Below are 25,598 nucleotides of genomic sequence, written 5' to 3'. Positions count from 1 at the left end.
CGTTTTCCTCTTCTCCATCAGCCACAACGTCGTCAAAATGATCAGCCATTTTAATGTATTATATTATAAAAATGAACTTGATGACGATGACACAAAATATCAAAGACACGATAGTATTTTGCACCAAGTACACACGCAGCATGAGACTGTTACGCACGAGACTGTTACGCACGAATGTACGAATGCAAGTATCCCAGATTTTTGAGATTTGCTTCACCTGATGTGTAGATATACTTTAATTGGTGGGGATATCTCTCAAAAAGATGGTGAAAAACAGGGATAAACAAATTCTTTGTTTTTTTTTTCCGTGGAGGTACATTCGGCCGAAAATTATTCATGAAAGAACCATATAAATGTTATAGAATGAGCACAGATGGTAGGCAGGTATAATTATGACCTGCAATTGCCGCATCCTTCGACGAACTGTACGTGTCAGGACATGGTTTATGTTATCATTTGAATGAAATTTTTTACTAATAAGCAAATAGCTTATTTACTTATTGAGACCCAAAGGGTTTAAGGAATGTCACGTCTCTGTGACGTAAAAGTAAAAGAGGATGAAATGATAGAGAAAAGAGAAAAAGTGATTGAAGAAAACGATGAAGAAGAGCGTTAGAATCATAGTATGCTCAAGCAAGCAAGCGAGCAAGTTGAAAATATGGAGCACAATGCGATGGAAGAATTAAGTGCGTGGGAACAAATCAATGCGTGGGAAGAGTTAAATACGTGGGAAAAATTAAATGAGCAGCGATGCAATCAGATTATCAAGGTAAATATACAAATATACAAATATACAAATTAATATTAAAAATAATGGAGTGTGATATAATTTTGTGACATAATTTTGTAACATTATACTTTTTTTTTGCCAAGGATTTCCACAATATGGAGGCGGTGGAAGGATTCGGTCTGAGGCTCACGCGGAAGGATCTTTACACGCTGGCTGACTCAAATTGGTTGAACGACGAAGTGATAAACTTTTATATGAACCTGCTGATCGCCAGAGGAACATCTTCCGACGTGTATCCGAAAGTGCTCGCAATGAACACGTTTTTTTATTCGAAACTTCTGTCGGGCGGTCACTCGTCGCTAAAGCGATGGACTAGGAAGGTGGACATATTTGCGCAGGATCTTGTGGTTGTACCCGTACATTTGTACGTTCACTGGTGTATGGCAATAATAGATTTTCGCGATAAGACAATTGTTTATTACGACAGTATGGGCAGTGATAATCCGAAATGTCTGGCTGCGCTAAAACTATATTTACAAAATGAGAGTCTTGACAAGAAGAAACAACTTTATGATATGCGTGATTGGGAATTTTATTCCGCCAAGAACATTCCGCAACAGACAAACGGTAGCGATTGTGGTGTATTCTCTTGCATGTTCGCCGAGTACATCTGTGCAAACAGGGAGATAACGTTTACGCAGGATGACATGCCGTACCTTAGAGACAAAATGTTTAGGGAAATAATAAATGGCAAACTTTTGTAAAAATTATATAATAAATAAATATTTGAAATATAAAATACAAAATGTGTGATTAATATTCCTTCCATTAGTATTATACATACATACATACATACACACATACATACATACATGCATACATATATTATATTATATTATATTATATTATATTACATACATAGCTGAGTATGTCTGCGTTCCAAAGAAATTTTGTATCGAAGAGTTTCTTATGCAAATGTTATAGAATGGCATGCCTATGACAGGCAGCTATAATTTATGACCTACAATTGTCTAACCCTTTGACAAGCTACGTGTCAGGAACATCCGTCCCCGTAGCTGCTCAGGTGGAGAGGGAGGGAGTAAAGATAGAAACAGTCAAAACTCTTTTACGCACGAACGCATGAGTGCAAGTACCTGAGATTTTGAGATTTGCTTCACCAGATGTGTAGATATACTATTATTAGTGGCGGGGGTATCTCTCAAAATGATGGTAAAAAATAGGGACGGACAAATTCTTTGTTTGTTTTTTTGTGGAGGTACTTTCAACCGATAATTATTCATGAAAGAGACATACAAATATTATAATATTGAGCTCCGATGACAGACTTCTATAATTTATGACCTAAAATTGTCTCGTCCTTTGACGAGCTATGTGTCGGGGCATGGTTTATGTTACCATTCGGACAAAATTTTTTTACTAATAAGCAAATAACTTATTGAGCTTATTGAGACCTAAGGGTCTAAGGGATGCCACCTCTCAGTGACGTAGAAGTAGAAGAGGAAGAAATGATTTAAAAAAAAGAGAAAAGAAGCGATAGAAGAAAAGTATAAAACGATGGAAAATAGTGTTAAAATAATAGTATTCTCAAGCAAGCGAGCAAGCGAGCGAGCAGTCTTTGGAATCTTTGGATCGAAGGAAACGAGAATATGGAGCACGAGTTGTTGGAGCAAGAGTTGAAGGAGCAATCCGAGCGACTGAATTCGATCGAAGATTTTGCCGCGTGGGAGCAACGATGTGTTGAGTTTATCAAAGTGTTGGAAGAACAAGGCCGAAATAAACGGCCTCGATTATCAATCGACAACCAACATCGGCAACCAACTTCGTTGGCGGCTCAAATCGCACGACTCGAAGGTCTGAAAGATTCGGTACGTCGACGTTTCGTGCATGTTGGTGCAGGATATAGTGCGAGTGAGACAGGACTCAGATGGCGCGAGATAGATATGGCTTTCAAAAGTCGCATATTGACTGGTGCGGTGATCAATACCGATCACATTGAACCGCGAAAATTTCTCGAGGATGCGAGAAACATTGTATTAAATCATGTGTGGAACGTCATACAACAACATGACAGTGTAAAAATATACACAATATTCAACGGTGAGTTTGTGGTGGGTGATATACGCGCAAACAAAAGTATTTATTCGAGAAGCTATGAACTCCTTCGCGAGTCTGATTTGGAAGAGTGGTATGAGTTGCGCGTTATCGAGCCCACTTTAGCATCGCTGGAGGAATTCCAGGAACGTGACAGCGGGTGGGCGTTGTCGCGTATACATAATTTAATGCTAAACATAAACAAATATAATCCATTGCGCACGGGATGTTACATCGATTTACCGCAAGAAATTAAATTAAAGAAAGCGGTGATCAACATTCAATCAACGGACAATGCGTGCTTCGCGTGGTCGGTGATCGCCGCGCTGTATCCAGTTAAGCAAAATACATGTAGAATAGCTTCGTACCCTCCTTATAAAAGAAAATTAAATTTAGAAGGCATCGAATTCCCAATGTCGTTGAGTCAAATTAAAAAATTTGAAGATCTCAACGGCATTTCCATCAATGTGTATGCCATCAAGAAAAACAAGGATCAACATACAATCTTACCAATACAGCTCACCGACCGAAAGATAAACAACAAACATGTAAATTTGTTGTACGTGGAAGACCCGCGAGATGCCAACGTGGGACATTTCACCTGGATAAAAAATTTATCACGCCTCGTGAGCTCGCAGATTAATAAGAATGCACACAAAAAATACTTTTGCGATCGGTGAGTATATTTCTATTCTATTCTATGATATTTCTATTCTATGATATTTCATATTTTTCAATGAAAAAATAATAAATTATTCTTTTTCGCAGATGTCTACACTATTTCAGTTCGGGTGAAAAATTAGCAACCCACACCGTCGACTGCCAGGAGATGAACAACTGTGCCATTCGACTGCCACGTGATAACGACAAGTGGTTGAGTTTCAAAAATCACAGCATGAAGGAGCGAGTCCCGTTCATCATATACGCGGACTTAGAGTGCACCCTGAAAAAGACGGAAGCGGATCCAGAAACGTCTGGTATCTATCAACATCATGAGGTATACAGCGTCGGGTATTACGTACGGTGCTCGTACGACGACTCGTTATCCGCGTATCGATGTCGTCGCGATAAAGATTGTATCACGTGGTTCGCCGAGGAGCTAAGACGTTTAGCTCACAACGTAAAATCTATCTTGTCTACTAATATACCCATGGTGGATTTGACGCGAGACGAGTGGGAAAAATTTAACAGCGCAACGCACTGTCACGTGTGCGAGAAACCGTTCGCGCCAGACGACACGCGGGTACGCGATCACTGTCATTTAACCGGTAGGTACCGAGGTCCCGCACACTCAGACTGTAACCTGAATTATAAAAATTCATATCACATTCCCATAGTCTTTCATAATTTATCAGGTTACGATTCACATTTTATTATAAATGAAATAGCCACTGCTTTTGAAGGACGTGTAGACTTACTTCCAATCACAAAAGAAAAATACATTTCGTTTACGAAAAATGTTAAAAGCACGGAAGACAAAGATATGAAAACTTGTATCAAATTAAGATTTATCGACTCATACAAATTTCTTAGCACGAGTCTCGAAAAATTAGCATCCTTCCTCAATAAGGATAAGTTAAAAATTATACGTTCAAAATTTTCCGCGTTATCCGACCAAGATTTCGAATTATTGACGCGAAAAGGTGTCTTTCCATACGAGTACATTGACTGCGTCGAAAAGTTGGAGGACTCATGTTTACCACCGCGCGACTCGTTTTACAGTTCATTGACAGGTGACACCGTATCCGAAAGCGATTACGCGCACGCCGTGAACGTCTGGCAACGGTTCTCCATTCAAACCTTGGGTGAATACAGCGATCTGTATCTAAAGACCGATGTCTTGTTATTGGCCGACATATTTGAAAATTTTCGCGATAGCTGCGTCGCGAGTTATGGACTCGATCCAGCGCATTATTACACTCTACCAGGTTTCACGTGGGACGCTATGTTGAAGCATACGCGCATAAATTTTGAACTGCTCACGGACATTGATATGGTAATGTTTATCGAACGTGGTATTCGCGGCGGCCTCAGTCAATGTTCCGGTAGATACGCGCAAGCCAATAACAAGTACATGCAATCTCACGATCCATCAAAACCATCGTGTACCTGATGTATTTCGATGTAAATAACTTGTACGGCTGGGCGATGTGTCAACCATTGCCCTACGCAGATTTTCGATGGGTCAACAACATCTCGAACTTCGACGTGAACGCGATCGCTTCGGATTCACCCACAGGTTATATTCTCGAAGTTGATCTCGAGTATCCACAGTGTCTGCATGATACGCACGCTGATCTACCGTTCTGTCCGACGAGTGATAAGCCGCCCGGCAAACGAGAGAACAAACTTCTCGCGACTTTATACAATAAGGAGCGTTACGTCATACACTACCGCAACCTACAGCAGTGCACGCGCCATGGCCTTCGCGTCACAAAGATACATCGCGTATTGCAATTCACTCAATCTACGTGGCTCCGCGATTACATCGAACTCAATACGAAATTTAGAACGCAAGCAAAAAACGATTTCGAAAAAAATTTGTATAAATTAATGAACAACGCTGTATTCGGTAAAACTATGGAGAATGTGCGCAATCACGTCGATGTAAGATTATTAACAAACTGGGACGGACGATACGGTGCGGAGGTAATGATCGCGAAACCAAACTTTCACAGCAGGAGCGTCTTTTCGGAGAATCTAGTAGCAATAGAAATGCGAAAACTCGAAATAAAGTTCAACAAACCAATCTACGTGGGTATGTGCATCCTCGATATATCCAAAACATGTTTGTATAAATTTCATCACGAGTACATGTTACCGTTGTATCGCGACAAGTGTAAAGTTATGTACACCGATACGGACAGTCTGATATATCACGTAGAGTGCGACGACGTATACGAGACGATGAAACGCGACATCGACAAATTCGACACGAGCGATTACGCGATCGACAACGCGTACGATATACCACTTGAGAACAAGAAGGTGCCAGGCTTAATGAAAGACGAAAACAATGGCGCGATCATGACGGAATTCGTTGGACTCAGAGCGAAGATGTATGCGTTGAAGGTGGATGGTAAAAAAGACACTAAAAAAGCAAAAGGCGTCAAGAGTAACGTCGTAGCGCGTACTATAACGTTCGACGATTACACGCGGTGTCTGAAGGACGAAATTGAAATGACGCGACAGCAGTTCTGTATAAGATCAAAATTGCATGAAGTGCACACCATCCGCGAGACGAAAATCGCTCTGAGTCCGTACGACGATAAGCGATACATTATACCCGATTCGATCGATACGTTACCGTGGGGACATTATCAAATACCCCCTCCGAAAACGTAGTGTATTGTATGTATAAAATGTAATAGTATAACGTAAAGTAATGTAATGTATGTACGTATGTATGTATGTATGGTAACGTAACGTAATGTAATATAAGATAAGGTAATATAACGTATATTGTTAGAAGGGATATTAATAAAAAATATTGTACATGTATGTATTTAATATTTCTTACATAGTTTATTTTTCATATGTTTTAAAATACAATCTGCATGAATTAAATAACATTGTCCTTGTGTATCCATGAGTTGTGCGAGCCATCGAATCCCAGCCATTTCACGTAGACCTCGTCTCCCCTCCTGCGCAGTACTTTCTCCACGAGATACGTGTCCGGGTAAGCCGCGCGATGTAATTCATGCTCGTAGAACGCTCCAGTGATAGATTTTCCGCGATAGTCCTCCAGCAGATAGGTTGCAGGATTAGTGTGTTGCACTTTAACGATCTTAAACACCTCGGTGCTCCAATTTGGCGTGTAACCCTTCTCGAAAATTGTCTTGTGCTTGCTAACGCGTACCCGATCGCCTACTTTAAACTTTGTCAAACCTGCGATCTTGATCACGCTGTACACCGTGGTTAAGAGTCTTTCAGCGATTGCAGGAGTAACGTCGACGGGTCGCATGCCGATCGTTCGATGCTTGCGCGCGTTGTACTCCGCGACGAGACGCGGTAGCTCGTCGAACCACTTGTAAGTTCCGTTGAACGTAAACATCTTCCACATGTTATTCTTTAACGTGCGATTGAATCGCTCGACGACCGACGCCTTCAACACCGAATATGTGGAATAATGATTGATGTTGTGTTTCCTCACGAGACGTTGCACGTCGGTGTTGTAAAATTCCTTCCCCATATCGGTTTGTAAGTTTTTCGGACATCTCCCGCTCTCTCGAATTATCTTGGCGATAACTTCAGCCGTCTCGCTTCCACCTTTACTCTTGAGCGGTACAGCCCATGCATACTTGCTCAGCACATCGATGATGGTGAGTATATAATGGTAACCTTTGTTGAAATGTGAGTATGGGCGCATCTCGACAATGTCAGCCTGCCACAGGTCGTCATATCCCCGAACTATGACGTGTCTTCGTGGAAAATTTCTTCTCGCTGGAGCATGCAGTTCTTCGACGAGTTGTTGCTTCTCGATATTTTTACGTCCATCGGATGTCATGTTTTTTTTTTTTTAGCGGTGTGTAATAATATGCACAAAGAAATTATATTATGATTTATATCTCAAACTTTTTTAACAATTCAATAGCCGTTTATTTCCATTCATTGTCCTTCAATAGCCGTTCTTTGTCTGCCGGTCGTTCTTTGTCCACTAGCCGTTTATAGCCATTCGCTAGCCGTTCATAGCCATTTGCTAGCTGTTCATAGCTGTTTCTGAGTCGTTCGTTAGCCGCTTGATAGCTATTCCTGAGCCGTTCTTGAACCGTTCGTCGTTGCCGTTCATCGTCGTCCGTTAATCGTTTATAGCCGTTCCATTTGTTGCTATCCATTGTTGCTGTTGTTGTTCGTTTTTGACTCAGCGGTGGCCAAATGTCGAAGCTCGTGTATCACAATCCGTAACGCTTGCAGATCCTTCTCGAACACAGCCAGCTTCTCGTCTGACTCTTTCTGTCGATTGCTCGACATTTTAAAGCACTGATCCACGTATAGTTTGTTAACTACATCATCATCAGCTTCCGGTTGCGCCACGCGTCGAATCTTGCGCGACTTTGCATCAAAGTTGCCGGCAACCATACAAAGAGCGTTATCCCGCACGTAATTTCTGACTACTCCATTGCATTGATAGTTCGGTTGCGTCTCGCCTCGTCCAAGCGATATACCAAACTTGTTGATCGGCATTTCAATGGTGATTGAATGGTTCGCCAACGCATGGTTTAATTTATAATAAGCCCAGCCTCGCGAAGCTCGTCGATGATCGATAGGATCTCGTTGTCGTGACCGTTGTGACCCGCTTGGCGCGAAGCATCGAGCAATTGGAGACGATCCACCAGCTCGTTGGGATCGTCCCAGTGCACGTAGTCGACCTTATTGTCCGTTAGCGTCATCGCGCGAGGCATGCATAATCCCTTTCCAGATTTTTTCTTCTTGGATTCGGGAGGGAACAACGATGCGATTACATGTAAATACTTGTGCCCCCTGTGGCTCTTTATTCGCTCACGAGGATGCTTGAATTTATGAGCACTCGTTGCCAACAGCAGGCTCTTATACTTTTTCATATCTCCCTCCGTGTAGATCTCGTCGTCGGGCATTCTCTTGAAGATCAACTCATAAAGACCGGGTGTACCGATATATCGTATGCCATCGATAATTATCCTATCCTCGTTGTCCAACTGAAAACGTTTATTACCGAGCATCATTCCATCCTTGCCGAAATAAACGCCGTATGCGGGGTCTATATTTCGATCGGCGCTCACAAAAGCCCTGATGTACTCTCGGCCCAGTGGACCCAACTCATCTTTCAACGTTTGTAGAAACGTTTCTCGTCCCTTCGACGTTTCCAACTGCTTTCGTACGGATGTCGCAATCGAGTCGTCTGTGGTTTCAAAAACATTCGCGTTTGTGAGGAATTTGGGAATTGTATCTTGCACGGTTCTCGCCGTCGTCGACGGTGCGGAGGTTATCGGTAGTACTTTCGATCGTTTCGATTGATTAGATTTATGCGGTGTCGATGAGAGATCCAACCAGGAGTCTGATAGCTTTCTCTTTTTCGACGTCGCATCCTCCCAATCCTCCTTATCATCCTCCTCCTCCTCCTCCTCCTTCTCCTCCTTCTCCTCCTTCTTGCGCTGCTGAAAGGGTAACGTTTCGATCCCCACGTAAGCGTCGCTCTCCGTCGGCTCCTCTTTCTTCACCGAGATCGAGTTGTCTGCGATCTTTTGCAACGGTCCGATGAGAGGCTTAAAGTGTGCGTCCAACTCAATGTCCTTCACGATCTTACCGGTCTTCAAAGCGCGAAGTTTCTTACGAATCGAATCACTCGTTTTCGCAATCTCCTTCACAATCTTCTCGCGCTCGCGAATATTCTCGCTCCTGTCGATCGTGGCCATCGCGGGAAAAAGCAGACTGTTAATCTCACGTTTTAACTCGACGAGGTATCGACATCGACTGACCGCTTTTGCGGTATCGCGAACACGTTAAATTCTTTTCTGTATCGGCCATTCGAAAGCGCGCTGTCCTTGTCTATCACTACGAACCCGTACTTGCGTTGCCAACAATCGTGGCACAACGCACAAAATTCATCGTACGACATGTCGGTATTTACGTGATCGTTGTACACGTGTTTCAGATTGGTACCATCCTGTTTGAACAGGATCAGTAGGTTCGCGTTGTCACGTATCAGATGTTTAGGTATTCTCGCGTACGTTTGACAGAGATAGAAGCAGTCGACGCTCGAGTGCCTACCCATTGAGAAGTACTCTCTCACAGCATCTTGCTTATCGCATGCCACGTCATCGAAGACGAAGATTGAGTTTGGACGCGCATCGCTCGGCGGAATGACGTCACTGTTGTTTGAAAACGTAAAATAGCCAATCTCTTCTATCGACGTTAATACATTCTCCAAGTATCGATATTTCGGTTGCTGCAACGATTTCGAGTACACATACACGTTCTCGAAACGTACACCGTGCGGACTTTCCAGCAAGCTTATCAGAACGTTGGTTTTACCGCAATTCGAGGGGCCGCAAATGATCGCGCGTATAGTAGTCGGTAGCATTGCACCGTGTCTGCGCTTCTCCGCGTTGCTCCCCATCGACCGTAACCTGTCGTCGCAATTCGTCACGCGAATCGTCAACGGTTGTCGCACGAATCTCATTTTTCAGACTGTCGACTGGAGCTTCCGGCCGAACGCCTATTTATAGGTAGGCGGCACCGCGAATCGCTCAGTTGCAAAGATGTTCGTCCTGCTGACGAGACCTTCAGATATCCGCAATTTGAGTGTCGAACAGCTACAATTTGTGCCGAAACCTGTTCTGTTGCAAATGTGCTGTGATCACGTCCACTACGTGTGGGACAAGCTTCCGGAACATATAAAAACAGATTCAGAGGTTCAAACATATCGTCGCTGTTACGAGCATTACAATCAACCGTGGCAGCGAACGCACATCGACGGTCCCGCGCCATTGATAAAGGATTGCTACGAATGCCAACGAAAATAGGCAAAGGCTTATTAAATCGCGCGATTAACGCACTTCCGATCGAATTGCATATCCCCGGCTATCAGTTTTGTGGTCCGGGCACTCATTTAAAAAAACGATTAGCAAGAGGTGATCATGGTATTAATCCATTGGACACAGCGTGTCGTGAACACGACATAGCTTATTCTCACAGTAGCGAGCTCACCGAGAGACACGCGGCGGACAAGATACTCGCCGAGAGAGCGCTAGGACGCGTCGTCGCGAAAGACTCGACTCTCTCCGAGAAAGCTGCAGCTACCGCCGTCTGGGCGGCCATGAAGGCTAAACGGAAGCTCGGAATGGGTTTGAAAATAAAGGCGAAGGCGAAGGCGAAGACGCAGACGAAGATGAAGATGAAGAAGAAGAAAGCGGATTCGAAAAAACGGATACTTCCGGCAGCGAAACGCGGTGGTATCTTGCCCATTCTACCGTTGTTGGGAGTTCTCGGTTCGTTAGTCGGTGGAGCGGCGGGGGTCGCGAAGGCTGTGAACGATAACAAAGTCGCGCGACGTCAGCTGGAAGAACTTAAACGACATAATCGCGCCATGGAAGGTCACGGACTTTATCTCGCTCCGTACAAACGTGGACGGGGAGTCTCGAGAAAAAAAAAAAAACGTCGAAGAGACGCTAAAAATTCCGAAAGGTGTAACTACCAACGTACAACTGCAACAACTTGCAAAGCGTATGCACATTCCATATTTTAGAGGTATTTTTATGCGTACTACCTTACCGATGGATGGAGTGCGTCGAAACGAGAGTGGCATCGTGAATTTGGATAACGCTGAGGGACCGGGTACTCACTGGGTGGCATACGCGAAGAGGGGAGATCGAGCCATATATTTTGACAGTTATGGCAATCTTCGACCGCCGAGAGAATTGGAGCTGTATCTAAAGAACAACGTGACGCAAATCGAGTACAATCACACACCTTATCAACGATACGATCAGAGCAATTGTGGACAACTGTGTCTGCGCTTTCTACAGACGGTTGATGCTCAATTTAAAGCCTGGCGTTGCATTGTTTGAACTCAGTATTCATTCAAACATGTCACTGACATTTACGCTCACCGGCAAGAGTAGCATCCTCGCGGTAAGCTACTTTCCCACCGTGGATTTGAGCGACGGTGATTATGAGCTCGGTCTGACAGATTTCGAAACCTATTACACGATACCGAATGTAAATTCTTCGAACAATAAATTCTACTTTGACAACAAGGAGATTACCGTTCCCGAAGGATCATACGAACTGCGTGATATACACACGTATTTGAAACAATCAATTTTACAATTGGACCAATCCAATAATATTGCGAGAAAGAAACATGTCGGCGAAGATGAAGAATATCCGTTGATTATTCGAGCCAACAACAATACGATGAAGAGCGAGATCAAATGTGCTTATCGGGTAAATTTCGCCAAACCGAACAACATTGGATCGCTGCTAGGATTTTCAGCGAATCGTGTGCTGGAGCCGCGACAATGGTACGAATCGGACGTTCCGATAAATATCATCAGTGTAAACATCATTCGCATAGAGTGTAACGTGACCGCGGGCGCGTACAGCAACGACAAGTACGTGCACACGATACATGAGTTTTCGCCGAGTGTGCCACCGGGATATAAGATATCGGAAACGCCGGCGCAGATCATTTACCTTCCGATCATCGTACGGAGCATTACTGATCTAACGATTCGTGTCGTGGATCAGGACGGCCGATTGATTGATTTTCGTGGAGAAGAGATTACCGTTAGACTGCATGTGCGAAGACGACGACTGTGGTAAACCGTGAGATGCTCATACTGAACGAAGTGGAGAAGGTGCGACAGACGAGTAACAAAATTAAAGAGACAATCCGATCGCCAAAGAAGAAACTCACTGCGTTGAACGTTGAATTTTTGAAATCATTGGGTTTCGTCGTACGAAATGGCTAATATCTTAAACATTGAAGGTGAACCGATCTTTGACGATAGCGTCGTCAAGATTGAAACTCACACGTACAATCCGTACGCCAATACGACGTTTGGACACAACGATGAGATAAGAATACCCATACAACAGCAAGATTTTATACACGTTGCCGTGTGAAAGCTTTCTCTACGTCGAAGGACGATTGGTAATAAAGAGAAGGAATGACGATGAGTCTCAGGCAACGCTTGTAAATAATTGTGCAGCATTCATGTTCGATGAGATTCGATACGAGCTCAACGGTGTGGAGATTGATCGCAACAGAAACGTTGGAATAACCAGTACCATCAAGAACTACGTATCGCTATCGTATAATGATTCTCAACTCATGCGGAATGCTGGCTGGGACGTTACATCGAGCATACCGGAAGGATATTTCAACTTTTGCGTACCACTCAAGTTGTTGCTGGGCTTTTGCGAGGATTACAAACGCGTCGTTGTTAATGCTCGTCACGAATTAATTTTGATACGTGCGCGTAGCGACAACAATTGCATTATAGGAGATCCGGCGACGGAGCCGGAAATCGAACTGTTTAAAGTACAGTGGCGAATGCCTCACGTTACGTTAAACGAGGTTAATAAACTATCCTTGTTACGGGCCTTGGGGAGCGGGCGATATCTTAGTGTCAGTTTTCGTTCGTGGGATCTGTACGAGTATCCACTCTTGCAGAGCACGACCAAGCATTCGTGGGCTGTCAAGACTGCGACTCAGTTAGAAAAGCCGCGATACGTTATTTTTGCGCTGCAGACCGGCCGCAAGAACATCATGTCTCAAAATGTTAGCGTATTCGATGACTGTAATTTGACCAATGTCAAACTTTATCTAAACTCCGAATTTTATCCGTACGATGACTTGAACTTAGATTTTACTAAAAATCGATACGGCCTTCTTTTTGATATGTACGCGCGTTTTCGTAAAACTTATTACGGATACGATTCCAGTGATACGCTTTGCAGCTTGTATACATTCCTGATGGAAGGACCTTTTGTTGTCATCGATTGCTCGCGACAAAACGAGTCTGTCAAGAGCGCCACCGTGGATGTGCGAATAGAATTTGACTGTAAAGAAAATGTACCTGCAAATACTACCGCCTATTGTCTCATCTTGCATGATCGCGTAATCGAATACTGCCCGCTGTCTAATGTAGTGCGCAAACTCATGTAAATCGCCATGTTGACAAATAATCCGATATAAGAGCGACATATATAGCGCGATATGGTACAGTACGGATCATTCCTTCGTTGCATCATGATCGTGCCAACGTTTGTCGATCTGCAAGGATTCATCGTCGGGATGAAATTTGTCGTAAAGGAGGCAGCGGTGCTGAGAAACGGGACCGTTCTGGAGCATTACATCTTTACGCGCCCCATGCCGTGGAGTCTTCTCACAAAATCTGACAAGTCATGTGCTTCCTGGCTGATTGCAAATCACCATGGATTACCATGGGATGAGGGAAACGTGCCGTACGGTATGGTAAAACGCCTAATTACATCAGCCGTGCTTGGTACAGAAGAGGATGACGAGATACCGACTCTCTCGTGTACGTCAAGGGATGCCAGAAACAGGAATGGCTGGTGGATCTACTTGAGAATTATGCGACAGAAAAGCTGATCATCGAGACTTTGGATGCGGATTACGAAGATGTCAAATCTTTAAATAATCTAGATGTTACTAACACTATGCGATGTGGAAAACATGTTAAGAATTGCGCATTACAAAATGTATTAAAATTATTTAACTGGTGGTCGCGACACCAGAAGAATTGGGATCTTTTAAAAAAATAAATTATATATAATTTTATAATGCTTTATTTTCTTTTCCCCATTCCCATTAGTTGTTAGTAGTTTCCCTCTCCTAATTCCCCCCCCCCCACCACATCATAATTTTTAAGGTAGGGTGTTGTCGTGTATAATTGGTTCATTTTCCACTTCATAGTCATTGGTATGATTTTTTATAACTTCTATGTAAGCAGCGCTGACACTGGTGCTTGAAAATGTCAAAGAAAGGGGAATTATCCCTTCCCTTATAATTTTTCATCTGCGCGCGCCGTCCAATTTTTCTAAAACGTTGCAAACGGAGTTAACGTTTTAACCAGTGTTACTAAGTCAAAATCAATCGAGTCTCATCGTTCGAAGCGACAACTTCAACAGTGAAAACAGTATACCTCTTACGGAGTAATAAGAACAATGGCTGGTCGCAGTGAAGACGTAAATAATTCTGAAAAGTGGATGTACACTCGTGATATTCCCGATAAGGGACTTCGCGGCTTTGAGGGAAGCAACACAAGTATGAATTATTACGTACCGTATCCTCGTGAAAAATCGGAACCTCGTTATACGCCTAAACCTCGTGAAGTTTCATCGGACGAGCGCAAAACGTAAGTATTACTTTGGATAAATTTTTTAAAATTTATTTTTTATAATTTTATTAATTTATCTACTTTATTTTTCCACAGTTTTAATAAATCGGAACCTCGTTATACGCCTCGTATCTTGGGCAGACGATTTGCCCTGACAGTCACGGCTTACAAATATTTGGATATCGGAATCAGTGTGGGATCTACATCCTTTGTGGAATTGACTCTTGGCGACAATCGGGGAAATCAGATCGTGCTTCCGTGGACAACGTGGACAACGATCATCGAAAGACGCATGGATATCGAACAACTCATGCAGTCGACTGTCGGTTCATCGCTGTGTATTCAAGATCATCTAATTATAGAACTTGTTAAAATGCGTGACGCTAATATTGTAAAAGTTACGCTGCGTGATCCTGCGACATCCTTATACATGATACCAACAACTGTATTATTTTTGTTTGAAATCGAACAATGTGTTGAACATGTATATTTCAATTTATGTCAAGATATACAGCATGTTAATACTAAGTATAAAAATTTTGTAACAATCTTGCGACAAAATCGTATCACGGATAAATGTCAGGCGAGAAAAGTATTGAGTGAGGTGTCCGATGGAAGTTCGCTCATAGATTGCGAACTATTAGCTTACGGCTTAGATAACATTGTATATGAAGCAAAAATGTAAATAACGAATAAAAATTGAATATTGGCATAAATAGTGGCAAAATTATTTTTCAATCTCTCTTCCGTTTTCATCTAACATTAGCCTCCTCTATGTTTAAATTATATATATATATGTTGCGGTAAAATGTCCTTTTTAATTATATAAACGGTTCATTTCAAATTTAAAGAATTAATAAAATTATTAAAAGATAGATAAAAACTTTTATCTAAAATAGAATAATCTCATCACGGCACGTATGAACTTGTCCGTTCCTGTCTTCCACCCCCATTTCCCCACTATGGGGACTCTATAGTTTAAGTCACGTAAAATATGGTTTTTTGTTAATTTTTTTTTGTTGAACGTAGACCTAGGAAAAAAAAAGGTCTTCGACGCCATCTCTTCCTGCGTGCAACTCCATAGTTTAAGTAATGTAAATTTCTTTTAAATTAAATGATTATATTAATTAAATTAGGTTATAAATAATTAAATTATGTTATAAATAATTAAATTAGGTTATAAAAAAGGCTACGCCGGTTCTGGATCAAGGCGTGGTGCTCGCGCGGGGTGCGGGGCGAGGGGATCTCGGCGGCGCGGGGATCTCGGTGTGGAGAGGGGATGACGTCATCGGTGTTGCCGCCGAGATCCCCTCGCCCCGCACCCCGCGCGAGCACCGCGCCTTGATCCAGAACCGGCGTAGCCTATCTACTAACGTATCGATGCTGAAGCTACCGTGTAACACGACCTCCGCCATTTTGTACTTTCGCACTGGATTCTAGATTGTTCCACGTGCCGATTTCTGGATTGTTTCACGTACCGATTTCTGTATTGTTCCACGTACCGATTTCTGTAACGTATATCGTACTAGTGTATTGTAGTCTTGAAATGCGTAATTCACTCCGTAGAGCTATGTACTGTCCCGTCTGATATCTTTCCCTTTTTGTAGTAAGATCGCCGTTAGCTCACGTTACACAGGGCACTTGGCGCACACACAAGTATTGCTTTTCCTCGTGCAGTCACCGTTACCCGTTAAGCGGCGATCCCATCCTCGTCGCCAATTCTCTGTTGTGTATCGGGAAAGAGACAAGGACTCCAGTACTTCAGTATTTCTACCTCGGTTTATTTCTACTCGCTATACAAAATACTACGCTCTGTGCTGTCGGACGGACGAGACGGAAGAGAGAGATTCACCGTGAGGCAACAACTATATATATAGATATACGCTAGCGCTCGCGTTCTTGGGCCCTCTACTTCCCGTATAGGCGGAAACGAAAACAATATGGCGCGAACCTATGAACTACATAACACCTGGACATGTCTCTGAGATATTCTCATGATATCTTGCGCAATCAGATATTCCGTCATTCAGATATCTTCTAGATATCTTGGTGATATATTTTGCTGTGTGGGATATAAAACTAGCTAGTTACCCGGGCTTAGCCCGGGAGTCGTTTTTCTTCAAACGACTTTATTTGTGTTTTAATATCCTTAATCGAAAAAATTCCTTTATCAGTTCGGATACCAATTCCCAAAAAGATCGGTAACGAAAAACTATACAGTTTATAGCACTCTTCGGGAAATTCTATATACCCCAATTTTATATACAATCCTTTAAGATTCAATCAATTATTTCCCGAAAAATTCGAAAAATTTCTGATACCGGTTTTCAAATAGATCGGTAACGAAAAATTATACACTTTATGGCATTCCCCGAGAAATTCTACCCCTGTTTTATATACAATTCTTTAAGATTCGGTCAATTATTTCCCGAAAAATTGAAAAAATTTCGGATACCGGTTCCCAAAAAGATCGGTAACGAAAAACTATACACTCTATAACACTTCCCGGAAAATTCTACCTCTATTTAATATATTTTTGATAAAAATTCGGTCGACCAGTTTAAGAGTGTATAAAAAATAGACATACAGACATTCTATTTTATATATATAGATTCTTACGGGCGGTGTATGTTTGAACGTTATTAACTTAATAAAAACTAATCAACCAAATCTTAAAGTATTATATATGAAATAGGGGTAGAAAAAACTGAGGAATATAATAGAGCTAATAATAAAGGGGTCACCGATTTCTGTCTAAAAAAATCTACGTGATTGCTTTTAATTTCTGCATATGGATGGACTATCATTAAAGGTAGGTTGGAATTGAATTTGGCGAGAATCGATGAAAAACTTGCCGATTTTTGTCTAAAAAGTGTATAAGTTATACATGTCATCTTATATAGAGTAACATTAAAGAAAGGTTGTTTTAAATTTGGCGAGGATCGGTGAAGGGGGTATACCGATTTCTACCTAAAAAATGTATAAGTTATTTGATGGATGGAGTATTATTTAAGGAAGGTTGTTATTGAATTTGGCGAGGGTCGGTAAAAGAGTTTTTTTTTATAAATTTTTGAATTTCTTGATAAATCCGTGGTTGCTCTAACTTCCGCCAATTTTGAGATATCGGGCTATTTATAATTCTATTATATTCTTCAGTTTTTTCTACTTCTATTTCATATATAATTCTTTAAGATTTGGTTGATTAGGAAAATCTGAACAGGAAAAGTCACTAAGTACGACTCTTTTAAAGAATTTAAAATACTGGTGTGCGCGAATGGTCGAAGGAGTCGCGGGTCGGAAGGAATTTAGAATTGAATGTTCAAGTCTTATTTAGTAGAAAAATGTCTATAATACGATAATGTACATTATATACAATTATGTACAGAGTCGCTATGCCGCGAGCTACGGACATAAGGTTTCGCGAACGACGGCTATTCCCGCGCGTGAAAATAAGCACACGATAAGTAATCGCAAGCAACGTATACTCGAGTGACTTGAATTTCTATACGCGTTCTCCGAGAAACTTTCGTCGATTGCGAGCTCGCGCGCGAAGGTCCGGGGTTTTATCACCACGACTTCCGAATTTTCTCGAATCCTCCGGACCCTCGGTAACGAGCCGAAAATTCAGCTGAGCCAATCAGCTGTCGGCGTCTCGAGAAATTCGTATTGACGCACGTCACGCTGAACTCGAGGCCGGCCACCGATCAGCTGTTTTGAAATATTGTTTGCTCGCTTTGCCCCGGGGTATGCCTCGCGCACCGAGTCCCCGAGACAAAGGAGCGAGTCAATATAGGCAACAATGAAACGCTGTTTTTCTGCCCTTCAAGTGTACCGGGAAATATACAGATATTTCTGCGAACGAGTCTCTTCTTAACATAGAATTTAGCCGACTTTACACTGAAAGGCAGAAAAACCCGAAATTATTTCGAAATAGCGATTTTCTTAGATTCGCGGTATAGATTCGCCGACGCTGGTTTTTGTTCGATCGCGAACAACTGGGGATACTACTAAAAAAAAAAACGCGTTAATAATAGTACCTCATATATAGTACCTCATATAGGTGATGTGAAAAATTATTGAAAATATGTGTTTATGAATCATATATTGGTGGAGAAGATGAGCTAGAACACAAATAAAGTCGTTTAAAAAAGAAGACGCCGGGCGAAGCCCCGGATAACCTATTATTCTATGTTATGTGCGTGCTAACCCGAATTTATCTAAATTATAATTTTAATATATTTCTTTATTTTCTTATATTAATATTTATACACACCATTTTGTAACTTTCTGTGCGTTTCCACTGTAGGGGAACGGGAGGTAGCCCCGGACAGTGGATAGCCCCGGACATTATTGAAATTCAAATATGTATACCGCGTATCTATGGCCATTGTTTAAACATTCTAATATACCCTTTTGCGTATCTCGACATATGCAGAATGTTTAAACAATGGCCATAGATACGCGGTATACTTGAATTTCAATAATACATGGGGCTACCCATTGTCCGGGGCTACCCCCCGTTCCCTTATCTATTACGTTATATAAATAATATTTTTATATGTATATTTATATTCATACATTCTCAGCGATTTTGATACACTGGAGGTAGTTATTTTACTGATAACATTTTGCTTAAAATTCAGCGTACTTTTAGTTCGCTGAAAATCATGGCGACCGCTGAGTGAACGTGTTGAGACTTTGAGTGCGCTTAGAATCGTTCAGCAGAGAATTATAAAACGGTTGAAAACTGTTGCGTTCTACTGAATGGAGCCATATTCAGCGTACTTTAGTTAGCTGAAAATCATAGCGACCGCTGAGTGACCGTGTTGAGACTTTGAGTGCATTAAAATAATTGTTCAGCAGATAATCATAAAACGGTTGAAAACTGTTGCGTTCTGCTGAACGTAGCCATTGGCAAAGAAAACTAAGAAATCATTTTTTTTTCTTCGGTCTTTTCTACCCCTATTTCATAATTCTTTAAAATTTGATTAGTTAGACCTAGCTTTATACTCGATCAAAGGTCCATACCTATACAAAGTTTACGAAAACAAATAAGCTTCCTCTATGAGGAAGCGAAATAAATTACTACTTATTTGAAAATTAATAATTAGTGAAAAATAATTACTAATTTAGTGATATTTAGTGATATTAGTGATATTGTCTTTCTTTTTTCTATTTAATAATATTTTCTTTTTACAAAGCATCCAACGAAACATCCACAAAATTTGGTTTTTGTCTGGTATTTTCAATCATTAGTCACTTAGATATCGAGATCGTCACTTTATTACTAGCTCTAGAGCTACGCATTTTTTTGCTATTGTTCAACAAAGATATATACTTCAGGCCTTAACATTATACGATTGTAATTATGCGAATGGTCTCCGACCTTCGTGCTTGATAGAGAGCATGCGAAAGCCCGGCCATATGAATTAATATAAAACGCGTGCGAATTCGCGCAGTCACGTAGTTATCGAAGGAACAGGAGAATCATATGTGTTTTTGAGATTCAACATTTCGCTTTCATTCATGTGAATAAAACCTCATCTATTGTTATCGTTCGGGTTTTTACAACCTTACGACTTTACGATATAAGTATTCAGTTTAGAATGTTTTTTTTTTCTCTCCTCGTTTATGCCTGCTCCTAATATAAAAACAAATTTATTTTGCATACATATTGTTGTCATCTCTGTTTAAACATAATTGCGATATCGATAAGAGTAGGAATGAGATCGAAAACACATACATACGCCAATGACCTATTCTACGTCACTGCGAGTCGCGTAACGTCAGACAACATTCATCTAGATTAACATAAGACAAAAGGTAAGAATAGAGAAGCAAAACTATCATTGCGTTCTATACTGACTAATAGGCCTCGGGTGATGCTTAATATTCGATTTCCGCAATTGCGGCAACGTAGAACATAATTTTCCTACTCTCTGACTCAATTTTGCAAAACGCTACACGGAGTTGTCTTTAAGTAGCCGTTGCATTCTTAACTCTATAAAAACGGAGAACTATGAAAAAATATATATCATATATTTCGAAAACGTATAAAGGAGGGGGTGTATAAATCGCCATTTTTTGCCCTCAACGGGAACCTCTAAAACATGCTTTGTTACTTTATTTTAGGTTGAAAGAAGAAGGAAATAATATTCTTTTCACCGCGCGAGAAACTGCGGGAAATATTTTAGAAGCGATAATGAATGTCTTTAAAATGTGTGTCAAAATAGCTGTGTTTAAGCGGTTTAACAAGCACTACATTTCCATTTAATAAATTCTACACCACGAAATTGTATAGAAATGCCTACACACAACACGAGCAGCGCATGCATCATTGCTCATAAATTTATTATACACTTATTATACCGTGTGTATAGTTTCGGAACGGCCAATCATCTCAGAAAGTATTGGTTTATAGGAAAAATGTTTCAGATAAAAGTTGAAGAATCAAAGAGGTCCAATACACGATCTTATTAGATTTTGGATCCAGGGCCCGTGTTAGGCCCAGTGCCCAGTAAGGCTCAAGTTAAATTTTTTAAATAGAAACCTTAGTTTTTTATTATATCTATCATCTTTTTCTACTAAATAATTTGAGCAACTTTTTGTCTAAAACATTTTTTTATTTGCCTAATACTTTTTAAGATATTCAAGGGAAACTTCCCAGTAAGCATTATTACAATCATTATTACAATGTTATTGCAACGATATTCTAGAACTTGTAATGTTGTTAAATATGTAGTTCTTAATGTTGTATAGAACATTATTGTGAACATACTTTGATCACGATTCCGAAATTTCAGTAATGTTGAAATGGGAGTGCCATAAAGTTGCAAATAACATTGTGCTAAGGTTTTTCTATCATTCCTGTAATGTTTTTGAGATAAAAATTTAAACGTATTATCAACTTTATTACAATATTATATTATGATTACCGTAATATTAATTCTAACATTTATTTAAAGTTCTTATTGATGTTTTATTTCTATTACAGGCAACTTGTTTTTAATAAATATGCAATAGTAATAAAATATCTCAATATTTATTGTTTAATTAATATTTAGATTGCTTTTATAGACCAGGCTTGGACAACTTTGAGCTCCAGAACCACGACACTTCTTTTCTATCCACGGAAAGTAGGGGAGTGTCGTGGCTCCGGAGCTCGAAGTTGCCCAGGCCTGTTATATACTAATCTGCATTGGGGAATAATTCACTAATTATCATAAAAAAAGTTTTATTTATATAAAAATAATATATGCCATATATTATAGTTTTCAGTTCATCACAATAATATCTTTGGTGAAGATCACTAATCTTAGCGAAAGGCTTTGGGATAAAACTCATCTTTCAAATAAAAAAATCAGATTTCTGTCTCAAATCCAGGAAAAAATGCATTTTAAGGCAAGATCAGATGTGGTCTCACATCTTCGTCGTTGATCCTTGAATAAAAACTAAACGTGATACTGAGAAAAAATGTCAAGCCAAATAATTTTATCAAAATCTTCCTTTTTTATTTGAAATGTGCCCCCTCGAATGAGGGTGCCTTCGACCTTATCCTTTTAGATCATATAGCACAAATCACTATTTCTATAAAAACTTTCTTTTTACTATCGCCTAGACCTATGTATTTTTCTTTCATTCTACAAACTTTCTAAAACGGATTATTAAACCACATACAGGTCTTTTAATCCTTAAACTTTTGGATTCTTAAACCACGAATCCTGTTGTGAGCGCACAACGTAGTTAAGAATAAAGAATGCACTTGGCAACACCAAGTGCCTCCGATACGAAATCCGACCCTAGCGACGAAGACCGCTGACGCGAAGATCTGCACCAGTCTCGGGAATGACCAAATATGGTCATCCCGGACATCGAGGTATCAAAAACGCTGACAACTAAGTCAGCCATACCGAGCGGATAAAGCGCCCGCGTTTCCGACGAGCGGCGGGCAGTCTTCAGTCAACCATTAAACAATAACGTGCGTCGCGTATATAAAAGGTCGTAATTTTGCGAGTATCATAATTAAAATAAAATGAATTGTATTGAAGATTAGAAGAGAAATATATTGGGCTGTAATTTTATACATCGTGACGAGTGTTTCTTCTCCGACCCGAGATTCCCGAATCCTGTGCCGACCCTGAGAGCAGCTCACGGCACCGGCACAACAATCCTTAAACCGTTTACTTCCTCTTAATCAACCCCTTACAAGGAAACAAGTTAAATGAGGACTGTATAGGATGCAGACTGAGTCGAGATCAAACCTAAAACCTGTAAGGCAGGAGGAGGTAGAGCAAGGAGATTTGAAAGACGCGGAATTAGAACCGGAACTGTAACGCGCAGATAGGTAGACGCGAGCGGGAAGCAATGCAAAATTGTTAAAAAAAAAGCGAAGGAAGAGAGTCGAGAACAGTCTTGCGTAGGGAGTGGTCGAGTGAAGAGGCGTTTTGAAATAAAGAGAGAGTTTTCTATTACGACGAGTCGATTCACTACCCTACAAAATTCAGAAGTGGGATATAAGATCCATCGTATATCAGATCCATCAGATCGTATATCGGATCCTGATAATTGAACAATAAGCGTGCGCGCGAGACAGTGGACGCGAGTAAATCGTGACGAGTCGCGAACGAGAACGGGCCATACGGGTTGCTGCGGGAACGAGAGGAAGTTGTCGCGAGCTTAGACGTGTTCTCGAGTCGTGCGAGGTTCCTGTGAGACAAGAGCATACGGCGATCGGCGGGATCCAGAATCACGAGTGTCTGCTGAAACGAAGGCGCGAGACGACGAGTGCGTGCAAGTACGGCATGTACTGTGGTAGAAACTTCGAGCAGTGGTCCGTAACCGAATTGAAAGGACGATTAGGCGCTCTCGGGCTGAGCAAGGCTGGAAGAAAAGCCGAGTTGTTCGTAAGACTGTGCAAAGCCGATCCAAGTGGACTGAGGACAAGTAAAGCATCGCTTGGTGGATGAGCAGCGGAGAGAACAGCGCAGAGCAACAAACGAATGTTGAAGAGGACAGGCAGGACAACATGACCGCCGGAAACGATGGCGTACGAGCGGTAAATTCTGCAGCCGAGTCGAGCATTCAAGAACGAGAGTTATAAGCCCGTGTCAGACTACGCATTGCGGACGCGGATCGGATTGAGATTGCGGATCATCGAATTTGGATTCTTTGTTCACACTACGGATTCAGTTTGCAGTGTGCGCATTTACTCGTTTGCTGTGAGAATGTTTAATTTACAAAGTTATAATTATAATCGATATATAAAAAAAAGAAATTTATGTTCATGTCTATTGTTATTAATAATGGCTGAGTACGAATCGTGTGAGCAGCGGAGTAAATGGGTTCATAAGTGGATATTAAGAAGAAAAGAAAAAGGTTTGCACCATAATCTTTTTCTGGAACTCTCATTGGAAGACCCTAATCGGTTCAGAAGGTTTGTTATAAATTGAAAAACTTACAACTTAAAAGAAAAACTTAAAATTTGTAACAATAACGACAATTTTTATTACCAATAATCCGACTACCAATAATCTTGGTAGTCAAGTAACATTTCCTTTTGAATTTTGATACTTCAAAGTTTTATTTTAAAGAAATTTGATTATTTAGATGTCTCAGAATGGATGCAGACACTTTTGAATTTCTCTTGAAAAAAGTTACTCCTCTAATTAGAAAGCAAAATACTCATCTACGGGAAAGCATTCCACCTAATGAGAGGTTATCAGTTACTTTGCGACATTTAGCAACAGGTAAAAAACCAAATCGATTAATAATAGTATTTTTTGTAACTAAATCTTTATTTTGTATGTCATTGTAAAGGAGAAACTCAAGAATCGTTAGCTCTCACATTCAGACTTGGTAGAAGTACCATTTCAAACATTGTAAAAGAGGTAACAAGAGCAATAATTATAGTTTTAAAAGAAGAGTTTCTTCGCTTTCCCCAAACTGAGGATGAATGGCGTGTGGTTAGCAATGATTTTGGACAGCAATGGAATTTTTATCATGTAATTGGAGCAATGGATGGAAAGCATTGCGTTATTGATCTTCCTTTACAATCTGGATCTATGTTTTACAATTATAAAGGAGATTACAGTGTAGTATTATTAGCCTTGGTGGATGCTCAATTACGTTTTATTTATGTTGATGTGGGGACTAATGGTAGAGTTAGTGACTCTGGCGTTTGGAACAATAAGTGCTCTCTAAAAAATCATTTAGTTAGTGGTACTCTGCACATTCCTCCTCCTGCTCCATTGCCATTTACACAAGATAAGTTTCCCTTTTGTAATTATTGGAGATAAAGGTTTCCCATTGTCAGAGAAACTTTTAATACCGTATCCAGGACCTCAATGTAGTGGGATGAAAAGCAGGAGAATATATAATTATAGGTATGTAAACTATTCATACTATTTTTTAAAATTTTATGTCAAAAGCTACAACAGTACTGAAATACTTGTTTAATCGTGCGTTGCAGATTATCTAGAGCTCGACGTTGTTCGGAAAATGCTTTTGGTGTGTTGGCTGCTCGTTTCCAAATTTTTCGATCCGCAATGCGCTATGATCCCGATGACGCATCTAAAATTATTTTAGCTACATGTTGTTTGCATAACATGCTAAGAAGCCAGTTTATTGGACGAGCTATGTATACACCACCTTTCTTTATTGATAGAGAAGATGAAGTCTCAGGTGAATTTTATCATGGGGATTGGAGAGCCGAAAATGCAAGAGGCATGATAAATTTAGCTCACCAAGGTGGCAATCGTCATTCAAATCAAGCAATTGCACTTAGAGATAGGTGGTGTAATTATTTTAATACTGTTGGTGCAGTTCCGTGGCAAGAGAGAATGGTTCAGTAAAGTGTTATAAACAAGTTTTGAAATATGTACGTTCCTCTGCTTTAAGAAATTAAATATATT

At 40.7% G+C, this 25,598-nt stretch overlaps 3 protein-coding genes and 1 pseudogene across 3 annotated transcripts; all 4 read left to right on the top strand.

Moving 5' to 3' along the window:
• The first annotated feature begins 469 nt into the window (after positions 1-469).
• Positions 470-1,601, top strand: LOC139815244 (sentrin-specific protease 1-like). Its single transcript, XM_071782026.1, has 2 exons — positions 470-769; positions 874-1,601. The coding sequence occupies exons 1-2, from the start codon at positions 626-628 to the stop codon at positions 1,492-1,494; spliced, it is 765 nt and encodes a 254-aa protein (XP_071638127.1). The 5' UTR covers positions 470-625; the 3' UTR covers positions 1,495-1,601.
• Positions 1,602-4,961: 3,360 nt separating this feature from the next.
• LOC139815080 (uncharacterized) lies at positions 4,962-6,217 on the top strand. Its single transcript, XM_071781713.1, has one exon. The coding sequence runs from the start codon at positions 4,991-4,993 to the stop codon at positions 6,185-6,187; it is 1,197 nt and encodes a 398-aa protein (XP_071637814.1). The 5' UTR covers positions 4,962-4,990; the 3' UTR covers positions 6,188-6,217.
• Positions 6,218-12,539: 6,322 nt separating this feature from the next.
• LOC139815424 (uncharacterized) lies at positions 12,540-13,493 on the top strand. Its single transcript, XM_071782352.1, has one exon. It carries the CDS (start codon positions 12,540-12,542, stop codon positions 13,491-13,493), a length of 954 nt encoding a protein of 317 aa, XP_071638453.1.
• A 10,157-nt stretch (positions 13,494-23,650) lies between these two features.
• LOC139815423 (uncharacterized) lies at positions 23,651-25,538 on the top strand (annotated as a pseudogene).
• Positions 25,539-25,598: the final 60 nt, after the last annotated feature.

This window comes from Temnothorax longispinosus, chromosome 6, assembly GCF_030848805.1.
Source record: "Temnothorax longispinosus isolate EJ_2023e chromosome 6, Tlon_JGU_v1, whole genome shotgun sequence".
NCBI lineage: Eukaryota > Metazoa > Arthropoda > Insecta > Hymenoptera > Formicidae > Temnothorax > Temnothorax longispinosus.
The sequence above is the reverse complement of the archived record's forward strand: the minus strand, read 5'-3'. Positions and strand labels throughout refer to the sequence as shown.

What these genes read in the sequence shown, in the direction of transcription:
- LOC139815244 (XM_071782026.1), top strand. Translation starts at nt 626, where the DNA reads ATGCTCAAGCAAGCAAGCGAGCAAGTTGAAAATATGGAGCACAATGCG. An exon ending in GATGCAATCAGATTATCAAG is followed by an intron (nt 770 to 873) that starts GTAAATATACAA and finishes TTTTTTGCCAAG; the next exon opens with GATTTCCACAATATGGAGGC.
- LOC139815080 (XM_071781713.1), top strand. Translation starts at nt 4,991, where the DNA reads ATGTGTCAACCATTGCCCTACGCAGATTTTCGATGGGTCAACAACATC.
- LOC139815424 (XM_071782352.1), top strand. Translation starts at nt 12,540, where the DNA reads ATGTTCGATGAGATTCGATACGAGCTCAACGGTGTGGAGATTGATCGC.